At 43.6% G+C, this 22,762-nt stretch overlaps 1 protein-coding gene across 1 annotated transcript in view; it reads left to right on the top strand.

The window, feature by feature from the left end:
- glb1l (galactosidase, beta 1-like) overlaps nt 1-22,762 on the top strand; it is an 81,649-nt gene that overhangs the window by 53,773 nt on the left and 5,114 nt on the right. The window contains 6 exon segments of the mRNA XM_065019729.1: nt 6,748-6,869; nt 7,937-7,977; nt 10,324-10,442; nt 11,633-11,707; nt 14,136-14,225; nt 20,625-20,738. Coding sequence (XP_064875801.1) covers nt 6,748-6,869; nt 7,937-7,977; nt 10,324-10,442; nt 11,633-11,707; nt 14,136-14,225; nt 20,625-20,738 — 561 coding nt within the window.

Consider the following 22,762-nt stretch of genomic DNA (forward strand, 5'->3'; position numbering starts at 1 on the left):
TGATAGTAGTACCATGACCAGACTAAACTAGTAGATGATGATGTAGTACCATGACCAGACTAAACTATTAGATGATGATGATGTAGTACCATGACCAGACTAAACTATTAGATGATGATGATGTAGTACCATGACCAGACTAAACTAGTAGATGATGATGTAGTACCATGACCAGACTAAACTATTAGATGATGATGTAGTACCATGACCAGACTAAACTAGTAGATGATGATGATGTAGTACCATGACCAGACTAAACTATTAGATGATGATGATAGTACCATGACCAGACTAAACTAGTAGATGATGATGATGTAGTACCATGACCAGACTAAACTAAACTAGTAGATGATGATGTAGTACCATGACCAGACTAAACTATTAGATGATGATGATGTAGTACCATGACCAGACTAAACTATTAGATGATGATGATGTAGTACCATGACCAGACTAAACTATTAGATGATGATGATGTAGTACCATGACCAGACTAAACTATTAGATGATGATGATGTAGTACCATGACCAGACTAAACTAGTAGATGATGATGATGTAGTACCATGACCAGACTAAACTAGTAGATGATGATAGATGTAGTACCATGACCAGACTAAACTATTAGATGATGATGTAGTACCATGACCAGACTAAACTAGTAGATGATGATGATGTAGTACCATGACCAGACTAAACTAGTAGATGATGATGTAGTACCATGACCAGACTAAACTATTAGATGATGATGATGTAGTACCATGACCAGACTAAACTAGATGAGATGATGATGATGTAGTACCATGACCAGACTAAACTATTAGATGATGATGATGTAGTACCATGACCAGACTAAACTAGTAGATGATGATGATGTAGTACCATGACCAGACTAAACTAGTAGATGATGATGTAGTACCATGACCAGACTAAACTATTAGATGATGATGATGTAGTACCATGACCAGACTAAACTATTGATGATGAGATGATGATGTAGTACCATGACCAGACTAAACTAGTAGATGATGATGTAGTACCATGACCAGACTAAACTATTAGATGATGATGTAGTACCATGACCAGACTAAACTATTAGATGATGATGATGTAGTACCATGACCAGACTAAACTATTAGATGATGATGATGTAGTACCATGACCAGACTAAACTAGTAGATGATGATGTAGTACCATGACCAGACTAAACTAGTAGATAGATGATGATGTAGTACCATGACCAGACTAAACTGATGTAGATGATGATGATGTAGTACCATGACCAGACTAAACTAGTAGATGATGATGTAGTACCATGACCAGACTAAACTAGTAGATGATGATGTAGTACCATGACCAGACTAAACTATTAGATGATGATGATGTAGTACCATGACCAGACTAAACTATTAGATGATGATGATGTAGTACCATGACCAGACTAAACTAGTAGATGATGATGTAGTACCATGACCAGACTAAACTATTAGATGATGATGATGTAGTACCATGACCAGACTAAACTAGTAGATGATGATGATGTAGTACCATGACCAGACTAAACTAGTAGATGATGATGTAGTACCATGACCAGACTAAACTATTAGATAGATGATGATGTAGTACCATGACCAGACTAAACTAGTAGATGATGATGATGTAGTACCATGACCAGACTAAACTAGTAGATGATGATGATGATGTACCATGACCAGACTAAACTATTAGATGATGATGATGTAGTACCATGACCAGACTAAACTATTAGATGATGATGATGTAGTACCATGACCAGACTAAACTATTAGATGATGATGATGTAGTACCATGACCAGACTAAACTAGTAGATGATGATGATGTAGTACCATGACCAGACTAAACTAGTAGATGATGATGATGTAGTACCATGACCAGACTAAACTATTAGATGATGATGATGTAGTACCATGACCAGACTAAACTATTAGATGATGATGTAGTACCATGACCAGACTAAACTAGTAGATGATGATGATGTAGTACCATGACCAGACTAAACTAGTAGATGATGATGTAGTACCATGACCAGACTAAACTATTAGATGATGATGTAGTACCATGACCAGACTAAACTAGTAGATGATGATGATGTAGTACTGATGATGTAGTACCATGACCAGACTAAACTATTAGATGATGATGTAGTACCATGACCAGACTAAACTATTAGATGATGATGATGTAGTTCCATGACCAGACTAAACTATTAGATGATGATGATGTAGTACCATGACCAGACTAAACTAGTAGATGATGATGTAGTACCATGACCAGACTAAACTATTAGATGATGATGTAGTACCATGACCAGACTAAACTAGTAGATGATGATGTAGTACCATGACCAGACTAAACTAGTAGATGATGATGTAGTACCATGACCAGACTAAACTATTAGATGATGATGATGTAGTACCATGACCAGACTAAACTATTAGATGATGATGATGTAGTACCATGACCAGACTAAACTAGTAGATGATGATGTAGTACCATGACCAGACTAAACTATTAGATGATGATGTAGTACCATGACCAGACTAAACTAGTAGATGATGATGTAGTACCATGACCAGACTAAACTAGTAGATGATGATGTAGTACCATGACCAGACTAAACTAGTAGATGATGATGATGTAGTACCATGACCAGACTAAACTATTAGATGATGATGATGTAGTACCATGACCAGACTAAACTAGTAGATGATGATGATGTAGTACCATGACCAGACTAAACTATTAGATGATGATGTAGTACCATGACCAGACTAAACTAGTAGATGATGATGATGTAGTACCATGACCAGACTAAACTAGTAGATGATGATGTAGTACCATGACCAGACTAAACTGACCAGACTAAACTATTAGATGATGATGTAGTACCATGACCAGACTAAACTAGTAGATGATGATGACTAAACTAGTACTGATGATGTAGTACCATGACCAGACTAAACTATTAGATGATGATGTAGTACCATGACCAGACTAAACTATTAGATGATGATGATGTAGTTCCATGACCAGACTAAACTATTAGATGATGATGATGTAGTACCATGACCAGACTAAACTAGTAGATGATGATGTAGTACCATGACCAGACTAAACTATTAGATGATGATGTAGTACCATGACCAGACTAAACTAGTAGATGATGATGTAGTACCATGACCAGACTAAACTAGTAGATGATGATGTAGTACCATGACCAGACTAAACTAGTAGATGATGATGATGTAGTACCATGACCAGACTAAACTATTAGATGATGATGATGTAGTACCATGACCAGACTAAACTATTAGATGATGATGTAGTACTGATGATGTAGTACCATGACCAGACTAAACTATTAGATGATGATGTAGTACCATGACCAGACTAAACTATTAGATGATGATGATGTAGTACCATGACCAGACTAAACTAGTAGATGATGATGATGTAGTACCGTGACCAGACTAAACTATTAGATGATGATGTAGTACCATGACCAGACTAAACTAGTAGATGATGATGATGTAGTACCATGACCAGACTAAACTATTATGATGATGATGTAGTACCATGACCAGACTAAACTATTAGATGATGATGATGTAGTACCATGACCAGACTAAACTATTAGATGATGATAATGTAGTACCATGACCAGACTAAACTATTAGATGATGATAGTACCATGACCAGACTAAACTAGTAGATGATGATGTAGTACCATGACCAGACTAAACTATTAGATGATGATGTAGTACCATGACCAGACTAAACTAGTAGATGATGATGATGTAGTACCATGACCAGACTAAACTATTAGATGATGATGATGTAGTACCATGACCAGACTAAACTATTAGATGATGATGTAGTACCATGACCAGACTAAACTAGTAGATGATGATGATGTAGTACCATGACCAGACTAAACTAGTAGATGATGATGTAGTACCATGACCAGACTAAACTAGTAGATGATGATGTAGTACCATGACCAGACTAAACTATTAGATGATGATAATGTAGTACCATGACCAGACTAAACTAGTAGATGATGATGATGTAGTACCATGACCAGACTAAACTAGTAGATGATGATGTAGTACCATGACCAGACTAAACTAGTAGATGATGATGTAGTACCATGACCAGACTAAACTAGTAGATGATGATGTAGTACCATGACCAGACTAAACTAGTAGATGATGATGTAGTACCATGACCAGACTAAACTAGTAGATGATGATGTAGTACCATGACCAGACTAAACTAGTAGATGATGATGATGTAGTACCATGACCAGACTAAACTAGTAGATGATGATGATGTAGTACCATGACCAGACTAAACTAGTAGATGATGATGTAGTACCATGACCAGACTAAACTATTAGATGATGATGTAGTACCATGACCAGACTAAACTAGTAGATGATGATGTAGTACCATGACCAGACTAAACTATTAGATGATGATGATGTAGTACCATGACCAGACTAAACTATTAGATGATGATGATGTAGTACCATGACCAGACTAAACTAGTAGATGATGATGATGTAGTACCATGACCAGACTAAACTATTAGATGATGATGATGTAGTACCATGACCAGACTAAACTATTAGATGATGATGATGTAGTACCATGACCAGACTAAACTAGTAGATGATGATGATGTAGTACCATGACCAGACTAAACTAGTAGATGATGATGATGTAGTACCATGACCAGACTAAACTATTAGATGATGATGATGTAGTACCATGACCAGACTAAACTAGTAGATGATGATGATGTAGTACCATGACCAGACTAAACTATTAGATGATGATGTAGTACCATGACCAGACTAAACTAGTAGATGATGATGATGTAGTACCATGACCAGACTAAACTAGTAGATGATGATGTAGTACCATGACCAGACTAAACTATTAGATGATGATGTAGTACCATGACCAGACTAAACTAGTAGATGATGATGATGTAGTACTGATGATGTAGTACCATGACCAGACTAAACTATTAGATGATGATGTAGTACCATGACCAGACTAAACTATTAGATGATGATGATGTAGTTCCATGACCAGACTAAACTATTAGATGATGATGATGTAGTACCATGACCAGACTAAACTAGTAGATGATGATGTAGTACCATGACCAGACTAAACTATTAGATGATGATGTAGTACCATGACCAGACTAAACTAGTAGATGATGATGTAGTACCATGACCAGACTAAACTAGTAGATGATGATGTAGTACCATGACCAGACTAAACTATTAGATGATGATGATGTAGTACCATGACCAGACTAAACTATTAGATGATGATGATGTAGTATTGATGATGTAGTACCATGACCAGACTAAACTATTAGATGATGATGTAGTACCATGACCAGACTAAACTATTAGATGATGATGATGTAGTACCATGACCAGACTAAACTAGTAGATGATGATGATGTAGTACCGTGACCAGACTAAACTATTAGATGATGATGTAGTACCATGACCAGACTAAACTAGTAGATGATGATGATGTAGTACCATGACCAGACTAAACTATTAGATGATGATGATGTAGTACCATGACCAGACTAAACTATTAGATGATGATGTAGTACCATGACCAGACTAAACTATTATATGATGATAATGTAGTACCATGACCAGACTAAACTATTAGATGATGATGTAGTACCATGACCAGACTAAACTAGTAGATGATGATGTAGTACCATGACCAGACTAAACTATTAGATGATGATGATGTAGTACCATGACCAGACTAAACTAGTAGATGATGATGATGTAGTACCATGACCAGACTAAACTATTAGATGATGATGATGTAGTACCACGACCAGACTAAACTATTAGATGATGATGTAGTACCATGACCAGACTAAACTAGTAGATGATGATGATGTAGTACCATGACCAGACTAAACTAGTAGATGATGATGTAGTACCATGACCAGACTAAACTAGTAGATGATGATGTAGTACCATGACCAGACTAAACTAGTAGATGATGATGTAGTACCATGACCAGACTAAACTATTAGATGATGATAATGTAGTACCATGACCAGACTAAACTAGTAGATGATGATGTAGTACCATGACCAGACTAAACTAGTAGATGATGATGATGTAGTACCATGACCAGACTAAACTAGTAGATGATGATGTAGTACCATGACCAGACTAAACTATTAGATGATGATGTAGTACCATGACCAGACTAAACTATTAGATGATGATGTAGTACCATGACCAGACTAAACTAGTAGATGATGATGTAGTACCATGACCAGACTAAACTAGTAGATGATGATGATGTAGTACCATGACCAGACTAAACTATTAGATGATGATGTAGTACCATGACCAGACTAAACTAGTAGATGATGATGTAGTACCATGACCAGACTAAACTAGTAGATGATGATGTAGTACCATGACCAGACTAAACTAGTAGATGATGATGATGTAGTACCATGACCAGACTAAACTAGTAGATGATGATGATGTAGTACCATGACCAGACTAAACTAGTAGATGATGATGTAGTACCATGACCAGACTAAACTATTAGATGATGATGATGTAGTACCATGACCAGACTAAACTAGTAGATGATGATGTAGTACCATGACCAGACTAATCTCCTGTGTGTTCCAGGTGAACTCTGAGTTCTACACAGGGTGGCTGGACCACTGGGGGGACCAGCATGCTCAGGTGGACACCCAGAAGGTCAGCAGGATGCTGGGGGAGATGCTCAGCATGGGGGCCAGCGTCAACATGTAGGTCCTCGAACCCTCTGTGTATGATAGAAGTGCAATGTGATTGGTAAGGTGCCGTAGTAAGGAACAATGTGATTGGTAAGGTGTTGTAGTAAGGAACAATGTGATTGGTAAGGTGCCGTAGTAAGGAACAATGTGATTGGTAAGGAACAATGTGATTGGTAAGGTGTTGTAGTAAGGAACAATGTGATTGGTAAGGTGTTGTAATAAGGAACAATGTGATTGGTAAGGTGTTGTAATAAGGAACAATGTGATTGGTAAGGTGTTGTAATAAGGAACAATGTGATTGGTAAGGAACAATGTGATTGGTAAGGTGTTGTAATAAGGAACAATGTGATTGGTAAGGTGTTGTAGTAAGGAACAATGTGATTGGTAAGGAACAATGTGATTGTTGTAATAAGGAACAATGTGATTGGTAAGGTGTTGTAATAAGGAACAATGTGATTGGTAAGGTGTTGTAATAAGGAACAATGTGATTGGTAAGGAACAATGTGATTGGTAAGGAACAATGTGATTGGTAAGGTGTTGTAGTAAGGAACAATGTGATTGGTAAGGTGTTGTAGTAAGGAACAATGTGATTGGTAAGGAACAATGTGATTGGTAAGGTGTTGTAGTAAGGAACAATGTGATTGGTAAGGTGTTGTAGTAAGGAACAATGTGATTGGTAAGGAACAATGTGATTGGTAAGGTGTTGTAGTAAGGAACAATGTGATTGGTAAGGTGTTGTAGTAAGGAACAATGTGATTGGTAAGGAACAATGTGATTGGTAAGGTGTTGTAGTAAGGAACAATGTGATTGGTAAGGTGTTGTAGTAAGGAACAATGTGATTGGTAAGGAACAATGTGATTGGTAAGGTGTTGTAGTAAGGAACAATGTGATTGGTAAGGTGTTGTAGTAAGGAACAATGTGATTGGTAAGGAACAATGTGATTGGTAAGGTGTTGTAGTAAGGAACAATGTGATTGGTAAGGTGTTGTAGTAAGGAACAAGCTAAATGAATAAGCTTTTTTTTATTTTAATCATTCCACACAACATAACAACAGCAGTTGTTCTATTCTCTCACTACAGGTATATGTTTGAAGGAGGGACCAACTTCGGCTACTGGAATGGTTGGTTTAATATCCTGTATCAATATTTCCTTCATTAAGTCTCGTATACCAATCATTTAATACTGTCGGAGTATAACTTGTTGTTCCCTCATGTTAACTCTGTTGTCGTGTTAACCCTGTTGTCTTGTTAACCCTGTTGTCTTGTTAACCCTGTAGTCTTGTTAACCCTGTTTTCTTGTTAACCCTGTTGTCGTGTTAACCCTGTTGTCTTGTTAACCCTGTTGTCTTGTTAACCCTGTTGTCGTGTTAACCCTGTTGTCTTGTTAACCCTGTTGTCTTGTTAACCCTGTAGGAGCATCTGTATAACTGTAGTCTTGTTAACCCTGTTGTCTTGTTAACCCTGTAGGAGCAGATGTATAACTGTAGTCTTGTTAACCATGTAGTCTTGTTAACCCTGTTGTCTTGTTAACCCTGTAGTCTTGTTAACCCTGTAGTCTTGTTAACCCTGTAGTCTTGTTAACCCTGTTGTCGTGTTAACCCTGTTGTCGTGTTAACCCTGTTGTCGTGTTAACCCTGTTGTCTTGTTAACCCTGTAGTCTTGTTAACCCTGTTGTCTTGTTAACCCTGTTGTCGTGTTAACCCTGTTGTCTTGTTAACCCTGTAGTCTTGTTAACCCTGTTGTCTTGTTAACCCTGTTGTCGTGTTAACCCTGTTGTCTTGTTAACCCTGTTGTCTTGTTAACCCTGTTGTCTTGTTAACCCTGTTGTCTTGTTAACCCTGTAGGAGCAGCTGTAGTTGTGTTAACCCTGTTGTCTTGTTAACCCTGTTGTCTTGTTAACCCTGTAGGAGCAGATGTATAACTGTAGTCTTGTTAACCATGTAGTCTTGTTAACCCTGTTGTCTTGTTAACCCTGTAGTCTTGTTAACCCTGTAGTCTTGTTAACCCTGTAGTCTTGTTAACCCTGTAGTCTTGTTAACCCTGTTGTCTTGTTAACCCTGTTGTCTTGTTAACCCTGTTGTCTTGTTAACCCTGTTGTCTTGTTAACCCTGTAGGAGCAGATGTATAACTGTTGTCTTGTTAACCCTGTTGTCTTGTTAACCCTGTAGTCTTGTTAACCCTGTTGTCTTGTTAACCCTGTAGGAGCAGATGTATAACTGTTGTCTTGTTAACCCTGTTGTCTTGTTAACCCTGTAGTCTTGTTAACCCTGTTGTCTTGTTAACCCTGTTGTCTTGTTAACCCTGTTGTCGTGTTAACCCTGTTGTCTTGTTAACCCTGTTGTCTTGTTAACCCTGTAGTCTTGTTAACCCTGTTGTCTTGTTAACCCTGTTGTCTTGTTAACCCTGTTGTCTTGTTAACCCTGTAGGAGCATCTGTATAACTGTAGTCTTGTTAACCCTGTTGTCTTGTTAACCCTGTAGGAGCAGCTGTATAACTGTTGTCTTGTTAACCCTGTTGTCTTGTTAACCCTGTTGTCGTGTTAACCCTGTTGTCTTGTTAACCCTGTTGTCTTGTTAACCCTGTAGTCTTGTTAACCCTGTAGTCTTGTTAACCCTGTAGTCTTGTTAACCCTGTAGGAGCAGCTGTATAACTGTTGTCTTGTTAACCCTGTAGGAGCAGCTGTATAACTGTAGTCTTGTTAACCCTGTAGGAGCAGCTGTATAACTGTAGTCTTGTTAACCCTGTAGGAGCAGCTGTATAACTGTAGTCTTGTTAACCCTGTAGGAGCAGCTGTATAACTGTAGTCTTGTTAACCCTGTAGGAGCAGCTGTATAACTGTAGTCTTGTTAACCCTGTAGTCTTGTTAACCCTGTAGGAGCAGCTGTATAACTGTAGTCTTGTTAACCCTGTAGGAGCAGCTGTATAACTGTAGTCTTGTTAACCCTGTAGGAGCAGCTGTATAACTGTAGTCTTGTTAACCCTGTAGGAGCAGCTGTATAACTGTAGTCTTGTTAACCCTGTAGGAGCAGCTGTATAACTGTTGTCTTGTTAACCCTGTAGGAGCAGCTGTATAACTGTAGTCTTGTTAACCCTGTATGAGCAGCTGTATAACTGTAGTCTTGTTAACCCTGTAGGAGCAGCTGTATAACTGTAGTCTTGTTAACCCTGTAGGAGCAGCTGTATAACTGTTGTCTTGTTAACCCTGTAGGAGCAGCTGTATAACTGTTGTCTTGTTAACCCTGTAGGAGCAGCTGTATAACTGTAGTCTTGTTAACCCTGTAGGAGCAGCTGTATAACTGTTGTCTTGTTAACCCTGTAGGAGCAGCTGTATAACTGTAGTCTTGTTAACCCTGTAGGAGCAGCTGTATAACTGTAGTCTTGTTAACCCTGTAGGAGCAGCTGTATAACTGTAGTCTTGTTAACCCTGTAGGAGCAGCTGTATAACTGTAGTCTTGTTAACCCTGTAGGAGCGGACCATGGTAACAGGTTTAGGTCGGTAGTGACCAGTTATGACTACAACGCCCCTCTGTCTGAGGCAGGAGACCCTACAGAGAAACTACTGGCCATACGGGACACCATCAGCAAGGTAACAACCCTAACCTGTCCTAACCCAATAGAGAATATACTGGCCATACGGGACACCATCAGCAAGGTAACAACCCTTAACCTGTCCTAACCCAGTAGAGAATATACTGGCCATACGGGACACCATCAGCAAGGTAACAACCCTTAACCTGTCCTAACCCAGTAGAGAATATACTGGCCATACGGGACACCATCAGCAAGGTAACAACCCTTAACCTGTCCTAACCCAGTAGAGAATATACTGGCCATACGGGACACCATCAGCAAGGTAACAACCCTTAACCTGTCCTAACCCAGTAGAGAAAATACTGGCCATACGGGACACCATCAGCAAGGTAACAACCCTTAACCTGTCCTAACCCAGTAGAGAAAATACTGGCCATACGGGACACCATCAGCAAGGTAAGAACCCTTAACCTGTCCTAACCCAGTAGAGAATATACTGGCCATACGGGACACCATCAGCAAGGTAACAACCCTTAACCTGTCCTAACCCAGTAGAATATACTGGCCATACGGGACACCATCAGCAAGGTAACAACCCTTAACCTGTCCTAACCCAGTAGAGAATATACTGGCCATACGGGACACCATCAGCAAGGTAACAACCCTTAACCTGTCCTAACCCAGTAGAGAATATACTGGCCATACGGGACACCATCAGCAAGGTAACAACCCTTAACCTGTCCTAACCCAGTAGAGAATATACTGGCCATACGGGACACCATCACCATGGTAACAAGCCTAACCCTCAACCTGTCCTAACCCAGTAGAGAATATACTGGCCATACGGAAAACCATCAGCAAGGTAACAACCCTTAACCTGTCCTAACCCAGTAGAGAATATACTGGCCATATGGAACACCATCACCATGGTAACAAGCCTAACCCTTAACCTGTCCTAACCCAGTAGAGAATATACTGGCCATACGGAACACCATCACCATGGTAACAAGACTGGGACAAACCCACAGGACTCAGTTCATCTTAGGTTATGTCCCAAATGGCACTCTATGCCCTATATAGTGCACTACTTGACCCATAGTGCTCTAGTGTATTATATAGGGCATACTAGGATGCACGGGCTCTGGTCAAAAGTTTCACACTATATAGAGAGGCATTTGATGACATATGTGGTATTGATGACATGTATGTTGTATGTTAATACTGGCTATATTTTCCCCTTTCTAGTTCAGAGACATCCCTGTGGGTCCCATGCCCCCAGCCTCTCCCAAGATGGCCTATGGCTTTGTGACTCTGACAATGGTATGGGCTTATTTACATCATACTTTACTACCAGGACCCCGCCTTATTACAGCATACTTTACTACCAGGACCCAGCCTTATTACAGCATACTTTACTACCAGGACCCAGCCTTATGAAAGCATACTTTACTACCAGGACCCAGCCTTATTACAGCATACTTTACTACCAGGACCCAGCCTTATGAAAGCATACTTTACTACCAGGACCCAGCCTTATGAAAGCATACTTTACTACCAGGACCCAGCCTTATGACAGCATACTTTACTACCAGGACCCAGCCTTATGAAAGCATACTTTACTACCAGGACCCCGCCTTATGAAAGCATACTTTACTACCAGGACCCAGCCTTATGACAGCATACTTTACAACCAGGAGCATACTTTACAACCAGGACCCAGCCTTATGACAGCATACTTTACAACCAGGAGCATACTTTACAACCAGGACCCAGCCTTATGACAGCATACTTTACTACCAGGAGCATACTTTACAACCAGGACCCAGCCTTATGACAGCATACTTTACTACCAGGAGCATACTTTACAACCAGGACCCAGCCTTATGACAGCATACTTTACAACCAGGAGCATACTTTACAACCAGGACCCAGCCTTATGACAGCATACTTTACAACCAGGAGCATACTTTACAACCAGGACCCAGCCTTATTACAGCATACTTTACAACCAGGAGCATACTTTACAACCAGGACCCAGCCTTATGACAGCATACTTTACAACCAGGACCCAGCCTTATTATAGCATACTTTACTACCATCAACCACCACATTGCCTTATTACAGCACTAGAGTGTGGCCACTTGGTCCTCTCACTAACCCCCAGTCTGGAGAGGTGTGTGGCCACTTGGAGACACCAGTAAGTCCTCTCACTAACCCCAGTCTGGAGAGGTGTGTGGCCACTTGGAGACACCAGTTAGTCCTCTCACTAACACCCAGTCTGGAGAGGTGTGTGGCCACTTGGAGACAGCAGTAAGTCCTCTCACTAACCCCCAGTCTGGAGAGGTGTGTGGCCACTTGGAGACACCAGTAAGTCCTCTCACTAACCCCCAGTCTGGAGAGGTGTGTGGCCACTTGGAGACAGCAGTTAGTCCTATCACTAACCCCCAGTCTGGAGAGGTGTGTGGCCACTTGGAGACAGCAGTAAGTCCTCTCACTAACCCCCAGTCTGGAGAGGTGTGTGGCCACTTGGAGACACCAGTTAGTCCTCTCACTAACCCCCAGTCTGGAGAGGTGTGTGGCCACTTGGAGACAGCAGTAAGTCCTCTCACTAACCCCCAGTCTGGAGAGGTGTGTGGCCACTTGGAGACAGCAGTAAGTCCTCTCACTAACCCCCAGTCTGGAGAGGTGTGTGGCCACTTGGAGACAGCAGTAAGTCCTCTCACTAACCCCCAGTCTGGAGAGGTGTGTGGCCACTTGGAGACACTAGTAAGTCCTCTCATTCAACCCCTTGTCATAGTGTTTTCTTATGTTGTACCGACCCCACATACTCTGGTCATGTTACTGAATGCATATTTTCAGATGTTATTATCAACAAATGTGACAAAGTACAGTATATGTAAAATGCACATAAAATCAACAGTGTGATGCGTGGATGCAAGTCTTGTTTGGATTCCTCACCTTATAGTGTAATCAGTGTATTCTGCCAAAAGCGAACGAGAAACTGGGGGACTTTAATGCAGGGAAACTTAAATCTGTTTTTCCAAATTTCTATCAACTTGTTAAATGTGCAACCAGGGGGGGAGAAACTCTGGACCACCTTTACTCCACACACAGAGACGCGTACAAAGCTCTCCCTCGCCCTCCATTTGGCAAATCTGACCATAATTCTATCCTCCTGACTTATTGATAAAGCCAGTGACTGATGTGCTGTACTCCTCAACGCCATCGGAGGAATCACAGAACATCTTGGATTTAGAGTGAATGTTAAATTTAGAGAGTGAATGTTAAATTTAGAGAGTGAATGTTAAATTTAGAGAGTGAATGTTAAATTTAGAGTGAATGTTAAATTTAGTGAATGTTAAATTTAAAATTTAGAGAGTAAATGTTAAATTTAGAGAGTGAATGTTAAATTTAGAGTACTTATTTTCCACCATAATTTGCAAATAAATTCATTAAAAATCCTACAATGTGATTTTCTGGATTTTTTTTCTCATTTTGTCTGTCATAGTTGAAGTGTACCTATGATGAACATTACAGGCCTCTCTCATATTTTTAAGTGGGAGAACTTGCACAATTGGTGGCTGATTAAATACTTTTTTGCCCCACTGTATATATATATATATATATATGTTTGCTTTATTGACCAAAGAAATATGTGGACGACCTGCAGGTTGTTAACCAATGCCCTAAGAGAAATAAATCACAGTACAACATGATGTATGACTTCAACGTCTGCTCTATTTGGTAGGTAGGGAACCTCAGCAGCCTGTTGGACACGCTGTCACCTCAGGGTCCTGTCCGCTCACTGTACCCTCTGTCTTTTGAAGAGATGAAGCAGGTAGGTCTCCATCCTTGGAAAGCATCTGGTATAGTTATGGAAGGTAGGTCTCTATCCTGGGACACCATCTGGTATAGTTATGGAAGGTAGGTCTCCATCCTTGGAAAGCATCTGGTATAGTTATGGAAGGTAGGTCTCTATCCTGGGACACCATCTGGTATAGTTATGGAAGGTAGGTCTCTATCCTGGGACACCATCTGGTATAGTTATACAGGGTATGTCTCTATCCTGGGACACCACCTGGTATAGTTATGGAAGGTAGGTCTCTATCCTGGGACACCACCTGGTATAGTTATGGAAGTTGGTCTCTATCCTGGGACACCACCTGGTATAGTTATGGAAGGTAGGTCTCTATCCTGGGACACCATCAGGTATAGTTATGGAAGGTAGGTCTCTATCCTGGGACACCATCTGGTATAGTTATACAGGGTATGTCTCTATCCTGGGACACCATCTGGTATAGTTATGGAAGGTAGGTCTCTATCCTGGGACACCACCTGGTATAGTTATGGAAGGTAGGTCTCTATCCTGGGACACCACCTGGTATAGTTATGGAAGGTAGGTCTCTATCCTGGGACACCGTCTGGTATAGTTATGGAAGGTAGGTCTCTATCCTGGGACACCACCTGGTATAGTTATGGAAGGTAGGTCTCTATCCTGGGACACCATCTGGTATAGTTATACAGGGTATGTCTCTATCCTGGGACACCATCTGGTATAGTTATGGAAGGTAGGTCTCTATCCTGGGACACCATCTGGTATAGTTATACAGGGTATGTCTCTATCCTGGGACACCATCTGGTATAGTTATGGAAGGTAGGTCTCTATCCTGGGACACCACCTGGTATAGTTATGGAAGGTAGGTCTCTATCCTGGGACACCACCTGGTATAGTTATGGAAGGTAGGTCTCTATCCTGGGACACCACCTGGTATAGTTATGGAAGGTAGGTCTCTATCCTGGGACACCACCTGGTATAGTTATGGAAGGTAGGTCTCTATCCTGGGACACCATCTGGTATAGTTATGGAAGGTAGGTCTCTATCCTGGGACACCACCTGGTATAGTTATGGAAGGTAGGTCTCTATCCTGGGACACCATCTGGTATAGTTATGGAAGGTAGGTCTCTATCCTGGGACACCACCTGGTATAGTTATGGAAGGTAGGTCTCTATCCTGGGACACCGTCTGGTATAGTTATGGAAGGTAGGTCTCTATCCTGGGACACCGTCTGGTATAGTTATGGAAGGTAGGTCTCTATCCTGGGACACCACCTGGTATAGTTATGGAAGGTAGGTCTCTATCCTGGGACACCATCTGGTATAGTTATACAGGGTATGTCTCTATCCTGGGACACCACCTGGTATAGTTATGGAAGGTAGGTCTCTATCCTGGGACACCACCTGGTATAGTTATGGAAGGTAGGTCTCTATCCTGGGACACCATCTGGTATAGTTATGGAAGGTAGGTCTCTATCCTGGGACACCATCTGGTATAGTTATGGAAGGTAGGTCTCTATCCTGGGACACCATCTGGTATAGTTATGGAAGGTAGGTCTCTATCCTGGGACACCATCTGGTATAGTTATGGAAGGTAGATCTCTATCCTGGGACACCACCTGGTATAGTTATGGAAGGTAGGTCTCTATCCTGGGACACCATCTGGTATAGTTATGGAAGGTAGGTCTCTATCCTGGGACACCATCTGGTATAGTTATACAGGGTATGTCTCTATCCTGGGACACCATCTGGTATAGTTATGGAAGGTAGGTCTCTATCCTGGGACACCATCAGGTATAGTTATGGAAGGTAGGTCTCTATCCTGGGACACCATCTGGTATAGTTATGGAAGGTAGGTCTCTATCCTGGGACACCGTCTGGTATAGTTATGGAAGGTAGGTCTCTATCCTGGGACACCACCTGGTATAGTTATGGAAGGTAGGTCTCTATCCTGGGACACCATCTGGTATAGTTATGGAAGGTAGATCTCTATCCTGGGACACCACCTGGTATAGTTATGGAAGGTAGGTCTCTATCCTGGGACACCACCTGGTATAGTTATGGAAGGTAGGTCTCTATCCTGGGACACCACCTGGTATAGTTATGGAAGGTAGATCTCTATCCTGGGACACCATCTGGTATAGTTATGGAAGGTAGGTCTCTATCCTGGGACACCATCTGGTATAGTTATGGAAGGTAGATCTCTATCCTGGGACACCATCTGGTATAGTTATGGAAGGTAGGTCTCTATCCTGGGACACCACCTGGTATAGTTATGGAAGGTAGGTCTCTATCCTGGGACACCATCTGGTATAGTTATACAGGGTATGTCTCTATCCTGGGACACCATCTGGTATAGTTATGGAAGGTAGGTCTCTATCCTGGGACACCACCTGGTATAGTTATGGAAGGTAGATCTCTATCCTGGGACACCATCTGGTATAGTTATACAGGGTATGTCTCTATCCTGGGACACCATCTGGTATAGTTATGGAAGGTAGATCTCTATCCTGGGACACCACCTGGTATAGTTATGGAAGGTAGGTCTCTATCCTGGGACACCACCTGGTATAGTTATGGAAGGTAGGTCTCTATCCTGGGACACCACCTGGTATAGTTATGGAAGGTAGGTCTCTATCCTGGGACACCACCTGGTATAGTTATGGAAGGTAGGTCTCTATCCTGGGACACCACCTGGTATAGTTATGGAAGGTAGGTCTCTATCCTGGGACACCACCTGGTATAGTTATGGAAGGTAGGTCTCTATCCTGGGACACCACCTGGTATAGTTATGGAAGGTAGGTCTCTATCCTGGGACACCACCTGGTATAGTTATGGAAGGTAGATCTCTATCCTGGGACACCACCTGGTATAGTTATGGAAGGTAGGTCTCTATCCTGGGACACCATCTGGTATAGTTATGGAAGGTAGGTCTCTATCCTGGGACACCATCTGGTATAGTTATACAGGGTATGTCTCTATCCTGGGACACCACCTGGTATAGTTATGGAAGGTAGATCTCTATCCTGGGACACCACCTGGTATAGTTATGGAAGGTAGATCTCTATCCTGGGACACCACCTGGTATAGTTATGGAAGGTAGGTCTCTATCCTGGGACACCACCTGGTATAGTTATGGAAGGTAGATCTCTATCCTGGGACACCACCTGGTATAGTTATGGAAGGTAGGTCTCTATCCTGGGACACCATCTGGTATAGTTATGGAAGGTAGGTCTCTATCCTGGGACACCACCTGGTATAGTTATGGAAGGTAGGTCTCTATCCTGGGACACCATCTGGTATAGTTATGGAAGGTAGGTCTCTATCCTGGGACACCACCTGGTATAGTTATGGAAGGTAGGTCTCTATCCTGGGACACCACCTGGTATAGTTATGGAAGGTAGGTCTCTATCCTGGGACACCACCTGGTATAGTTATGGAAGGTAGATCTCTATCCTGGGACACCATCTGGTATAGTTATGGAAGGTAGATCTCTATCCTGGGACACCACCTGGTATAGTTATGGAAGGTAGGTCTCTATCCTGGGACACCACCTGGTATAGTTATGGAAGGTAGATCTCTATCCTGGGACACCACCTGGTATAGTTATGGAAGGTAGGTCTCTATCCTGGGACACCATCTGGTATAGTTATGGAAGGTAGGTCTCTATCCTGGGACACCATCTGGTATAGTTATGGAAGGTAGGTCTCTATCCTGGGACACCACCTGGTATAGTTATGGAAGGTAGGTCTCTATCCTGGGACACCACCTGGTATAGTTATGGAAGGTAGGTCTCTATCCTGGGACACCACCTGGTATAGTTATGGAAGGTAGGTCTCTATCCTGGGACACCACCTGGTATAGTTATGGAAGGTAGGTCTCTATCCTGGGACACCACCTGGTATAGTTATGGAAGGTAGATCTCTATCCTGGGACACCACCTGGTATAGTTATGGAAGGTAGGTCTCTATCCTGGGACACCACCTGGTATAGTTATGGAAGGTAGATCTCTATCCTGGGACACCACCTGGTATAGTTATGGAAGGTAGGTCTCTATCCTGGGACACCACCTGGTATAGTTATGGAAGGTAGATCTCTATCCTGGGACACCACCTGGTATAGTTATGGAAGGTAGGTCTCTATCCTGGGACACCACCTGGTATAGTTATGGAAGGTAGATCTCTATCCTGGGACACCACCTGGTATAGTTATGGAAGGTAGGTCTCTATCCTGGGACACCACCTGGTATAGTTATGGAAGGTAGGTCTCTATCCTGGGACACCACCTGGTATAGTTATGGAAGGTAGGTCTCTATCCTGGGACACCACCTGGTATAGTTATGGAAGGTAGGTCTCTATCCTGGGACACCACCTGGTATAGTTATGGAAGGTAGGTCTCTATCCTGGGACACCACCTGGTATAGTTATGGAAGGTAGGTCTCTATCCTGGGACACCACCTGGTATAGTTATGGAAGGTAGATCTCTATCCTGGGACACCACCTGGTATAGTTATGGAAGGTAGGTCTCTATCCTGGGACACCACCTGGTATAGTTATGGAAGGTAGGTCTCTATCCTGGGACACCACCTGGTATAGTTATGGAAGGTAGATCTCTATCCTGGGACACCACCTGGTATAGTTATGGAAGGTAGGTCTCTATCCTGGGACACCACCTGGTATAGTTATGGAAGGTAGGTCTCTATCCTGGGACACCACCTGTATGGTATAGTTATGGAAGGTAGGTCTCTATCCTGGGACACCACCTGGTATAGTTATGGAAGGTAGGTCTCTATCCTGGGACACCACCTGGTATAGTTATGGAAGGTAGGTCTCTATCCTGGGACACCACCTGGTATAGTTATGGAAGGTAGGTCTCTATCCTGGGACACCACCTGGTATAGTTATGGAAGGTAGGTCTCTATCCTGGGACACCACCTGGTATAGTTATGGAAGGTAGGTCTCTATCCTGGGACACCACCTGGTATAGTTATGGAAGGTAGGTCTCTATCCTGGGACACCACCTGGTATAGTTATGGAAGGTAGGTCTCTATCCTGGGACACCACCTGGTATAGTTATGGAAGGTAGGTCTCTATCCTGGGACACCACCTGGTATAGTTATGGAAGGTAGGTCTCTATCCTGGGACACCACCTGGTATAGTTATGGAAGGTAGGTCTCTATCCTGGGACACCACCTGGTATAGTTATACAGGGTATGTCTCTATCCTGGGACACCACCTGGTATAGTTATGGAAGGTAGGTCTCTATCCTGGGACACCACCTGGTATAGTTATGGAAGGTATGTCTCTATCCTGGGACACCACCTGGTATAGTTATGGAAGGTAGGTCTCTATCCTGGGACACCACCTGGTATAGTTATGGAAGGTAGGTCTCTATCCTGGGACACCACCTGGTATAGTTATGGAAGGTAGGTCTCTATCCTGGGACACCACCTGGTATAGTTATGGAAGGTATGTCTCTATCCTGGGACACCACCTGGTATAGTTATGGAAGGTAGGTCTCTATCCTGGGACACCACCTGGTATAGTTATGGAAGGTATGTCTCTATCCTGGGACACCACCTGGTATAGTTATGGAAGGTAGGTCTCTATCCTGGGACACCACCTGGTATAGTTATGGAAGGTATGTCTCTATCCTGGGACACCACCTGGTATAGTTATGGAAGGTAGGTCTCTATCCTGGGACACCACCTGGTATAGTTATGGAAGGTAGGTCTCTATCCTGGGACACCACCTGGTATAGTTATGGAAGGTAGGTCTCTATCCTGGGACACCACCTGGTATAGTTATGGAAGGTAGGTCTCTATCCTGGGACACCACCTGGTATAGTTATGGAAGGTAGGTCTCTATCCTGGGACACCACCTGGTATAGTTATGGAAGGTAGATCTCTATCCTGGGACACCACCTGGTATAGTTATGGAAGGTAGGTCTCTATCCTGGGACACCATCTGGTATAGTTATGGAAGGTAGGTCTCTATCCTGGGACACCATCTGGTATAGTTATGGAAGGTAGGTCTCTATCCTGGGACACCACCTGGTATAGTTATGGAAGGTAGGTCTCTATCCTGGGACACCACCTGGTATAGTTATGGAAGGTAGGTCTCTATCCTGGGACACCATCTGGTATAGTTATGGAAGGTAGGTCTCTATCCTGGGACACCACCTGGTATAGTTATGGAAGGTATGTCTCTATCCTGGGACACCACCTGGTATAGTTATGGAAGGTAGGTCTCTATCCTGGGACACCACCTGGTATAGTTATGGAAGGTATGTCTCTATCCTGGGACACCACCTGGTATAGTTATGGAAGGTAGGTCTAAGAAACCATTCACATTGTTTTAACTTGACTTGATGTGTTTAATGTTGTACCTGTTCTGTTGGCTAGTACTATGGCTTCATGCTGTACCGGACCAAGCTGCCCAGGGACCTGCCAGAAGACACACCCCTAATCTCTCCTCTGAATGGGGTTCATGACCGGGCATATGTCTCTGTCTGTGGGGTAGGTGTCTCTCTGTCCGTGGGGTAGGTGTCTCTCTGTCCGTGGGGTAGGTGTCTCTCTGTCCGTGGGGTAGGTGTCTCTCTGTCCGTGGGGTAGGCGTCTCTCTGTCTGTGGGGTAGGCGTCTCTCTGTCTGTGGGGTAGGCGTCTCTCTGTCTGTGGGGTAGGTGTCTCTCTGTCCGTGGGGTAGGTGTCTGTCTGTCCGTGGGGGTGGTGTCTCTCTGTCCGTGGGGTAGGTGTCTCTCTCTGTCCGTGGGGTAGGTGTCTCTCTGTCCGTGGGGTAGGTGTCTCTCTGTCCGTGGGGTAGGTGTCTCTCTGTCCGTGGGGTAGGTGTAGGTGTCTCTCTGTCCGTGGGGTAGGTGTCTCTCTGGGGTAGGTGTCTCTCTGTCCGTGGGGTAGGTGTCTCTCTGTCCGTGGGGTAGGTGTCTCTCTGTCCGTGGGGTAGGTGTCTCTCTGTCCGTGGGGTAGGTGTCTCTCTGTCTGTGGGGTAGGTGTCTCTCTGTCCGTGGGGTAGGTGTCTGTCTGTCCGTGGGGTAGGTGTCTCTCTGTCCGTGGGGTAGGTGTCTCTCTGTCCGTGGGGTAGGTGTCTCTCTGTCCGTGGGGTAGGTGTCTCTCTGTCCGTGGGGTAGGTGTCTCTCTGTCCGTGGGGTAGGTGTCTCTCTGTCCGTGGGGTAGGGTGTCTCGTGGGGTAGGTGTCTCGTGGGGTAGGTGTCTCTCTGTCCGTGGGGTAGGTGTCTCTCTGTCCGTGGGGTAGGTGTCTCTCTGTCCGTGGGGTAGGTGTCTCTCTGTCCGTGGGGTAGGTGTCTCTCTGTCCGTGGGGTAGGTGTCTCTCTGTCCGTGGGGTAGGTGTCTCTCTGTCCGTGGGGTAGGTGTCTCTCTGTCCGTGGGGTAGGTGTCTCTCTAGGTGTCCGTGGGGTAGGTGTCTCTCTGTCCGTGGGGTAGGTGTCTCTCTGTCCGTGGGGTAGGTGTCTCTCTGTCCGTGGGGTAGGTGTCTGTCTGTCTGTGGGGTAGGTGTCTCTCTGTCTGTGGGGTAGGTGTCTCTCTGTCTGTGGGGTAGGTGTCTCTGTCTGTGGGGTAGGTGTCTCTCTGTCTGTGGGGTAGGTGTCTCTCTGTCTGTGGGGTAGGTAACTCTGTCTGTGGGGTAGGTGTCTCTCTGTCCGTGGGGTAGGTGTCTCTCTGTCTGTGGGGTAGGTGTCTCTCTGTCTGTGGGGTAGGTGTCTCTCTGTCCGTGGGGTAGGTGTCTGTCTGTCTTAATGGGGGTAGGTGTCTGTCTGTCTTAATGGGGGTAGGTGTCTCTCTGTCTGTGGGGTAGGTGTCTCTCTGTCTGTGGGGTAGGTGTCTGTCTGTCTGTCTGTGGGGTAGGTGTCTCTCTGTCTGTGGGGTAGGGTGTCTCTCTGTCCGTGGGGTAGGTGTCTGTCTCTGTCCGTCTTAATGGGGTAGGTGTCTCTCTGTCCGTGGGGTAGGTGTCTCTCTGTCCGTGGGGTAGGTGTCTCTCTGTCTGTGGGGTAGGTGTCTCTCTGTCTGTGGGGTAGTGTCGTCTGTCTGTCTCTCTGTCTGTGGGGTAGGTGTCTGTCTGTCTGTCTGTCTTAATGGGGTAGGTGTCTGTCTGTCTTAATGGGGTAGGTGTCTGTCTGTCTGTCTGTCTTAATGGGGTAGGTGTCTGTCTGTCTTAATGGGGTAGGTGTCTGTCTGTCTGTCTTAATGGGGTAGGTGTCTGTCTGTCTGTCTGTCTGTCTTAATGGGGTAGGTGTCTGTCTGTCTTAATGGGGTAGGTGTCTGTCTGTCTTAATGGGGTAGGTGTCTCTGTCTGTCTTAATGGGGTAGGTGTCTGTCTGTCTGTCTTAATGGGGTAGGTGTCTGTCTGTCTGTCTGTCTTAATGGGGTAGGTGTCTGTCTGTCTGTCTTAATGGGGTAGGTGTCTGTCTGTCTGTCTTAATGGGGTAGGTGTCTGTCTGTCTGTCTGTCTTAATGGGGTAGGTGTCTGTCTGTCTGTCTGTCTTAATGGGGTAGGTGTCTGTCTGTCTGT

Source organism: Oncorhynchus nerka, linkage group LG1 (genome assembly GCF_034236695.1).
Source record: "Oncorhynchus nerka isolate Pitt River linkage group LG1, Oner_Uvic_2.0, whole genome shotgun sequence".
Lineage (NCBI taxonomy): Eukaryota > Metazoa > Chordata > Actinopteri > Salmoniformes > Salmonidae > Oncorhynchus > Oncorhynchus nerka.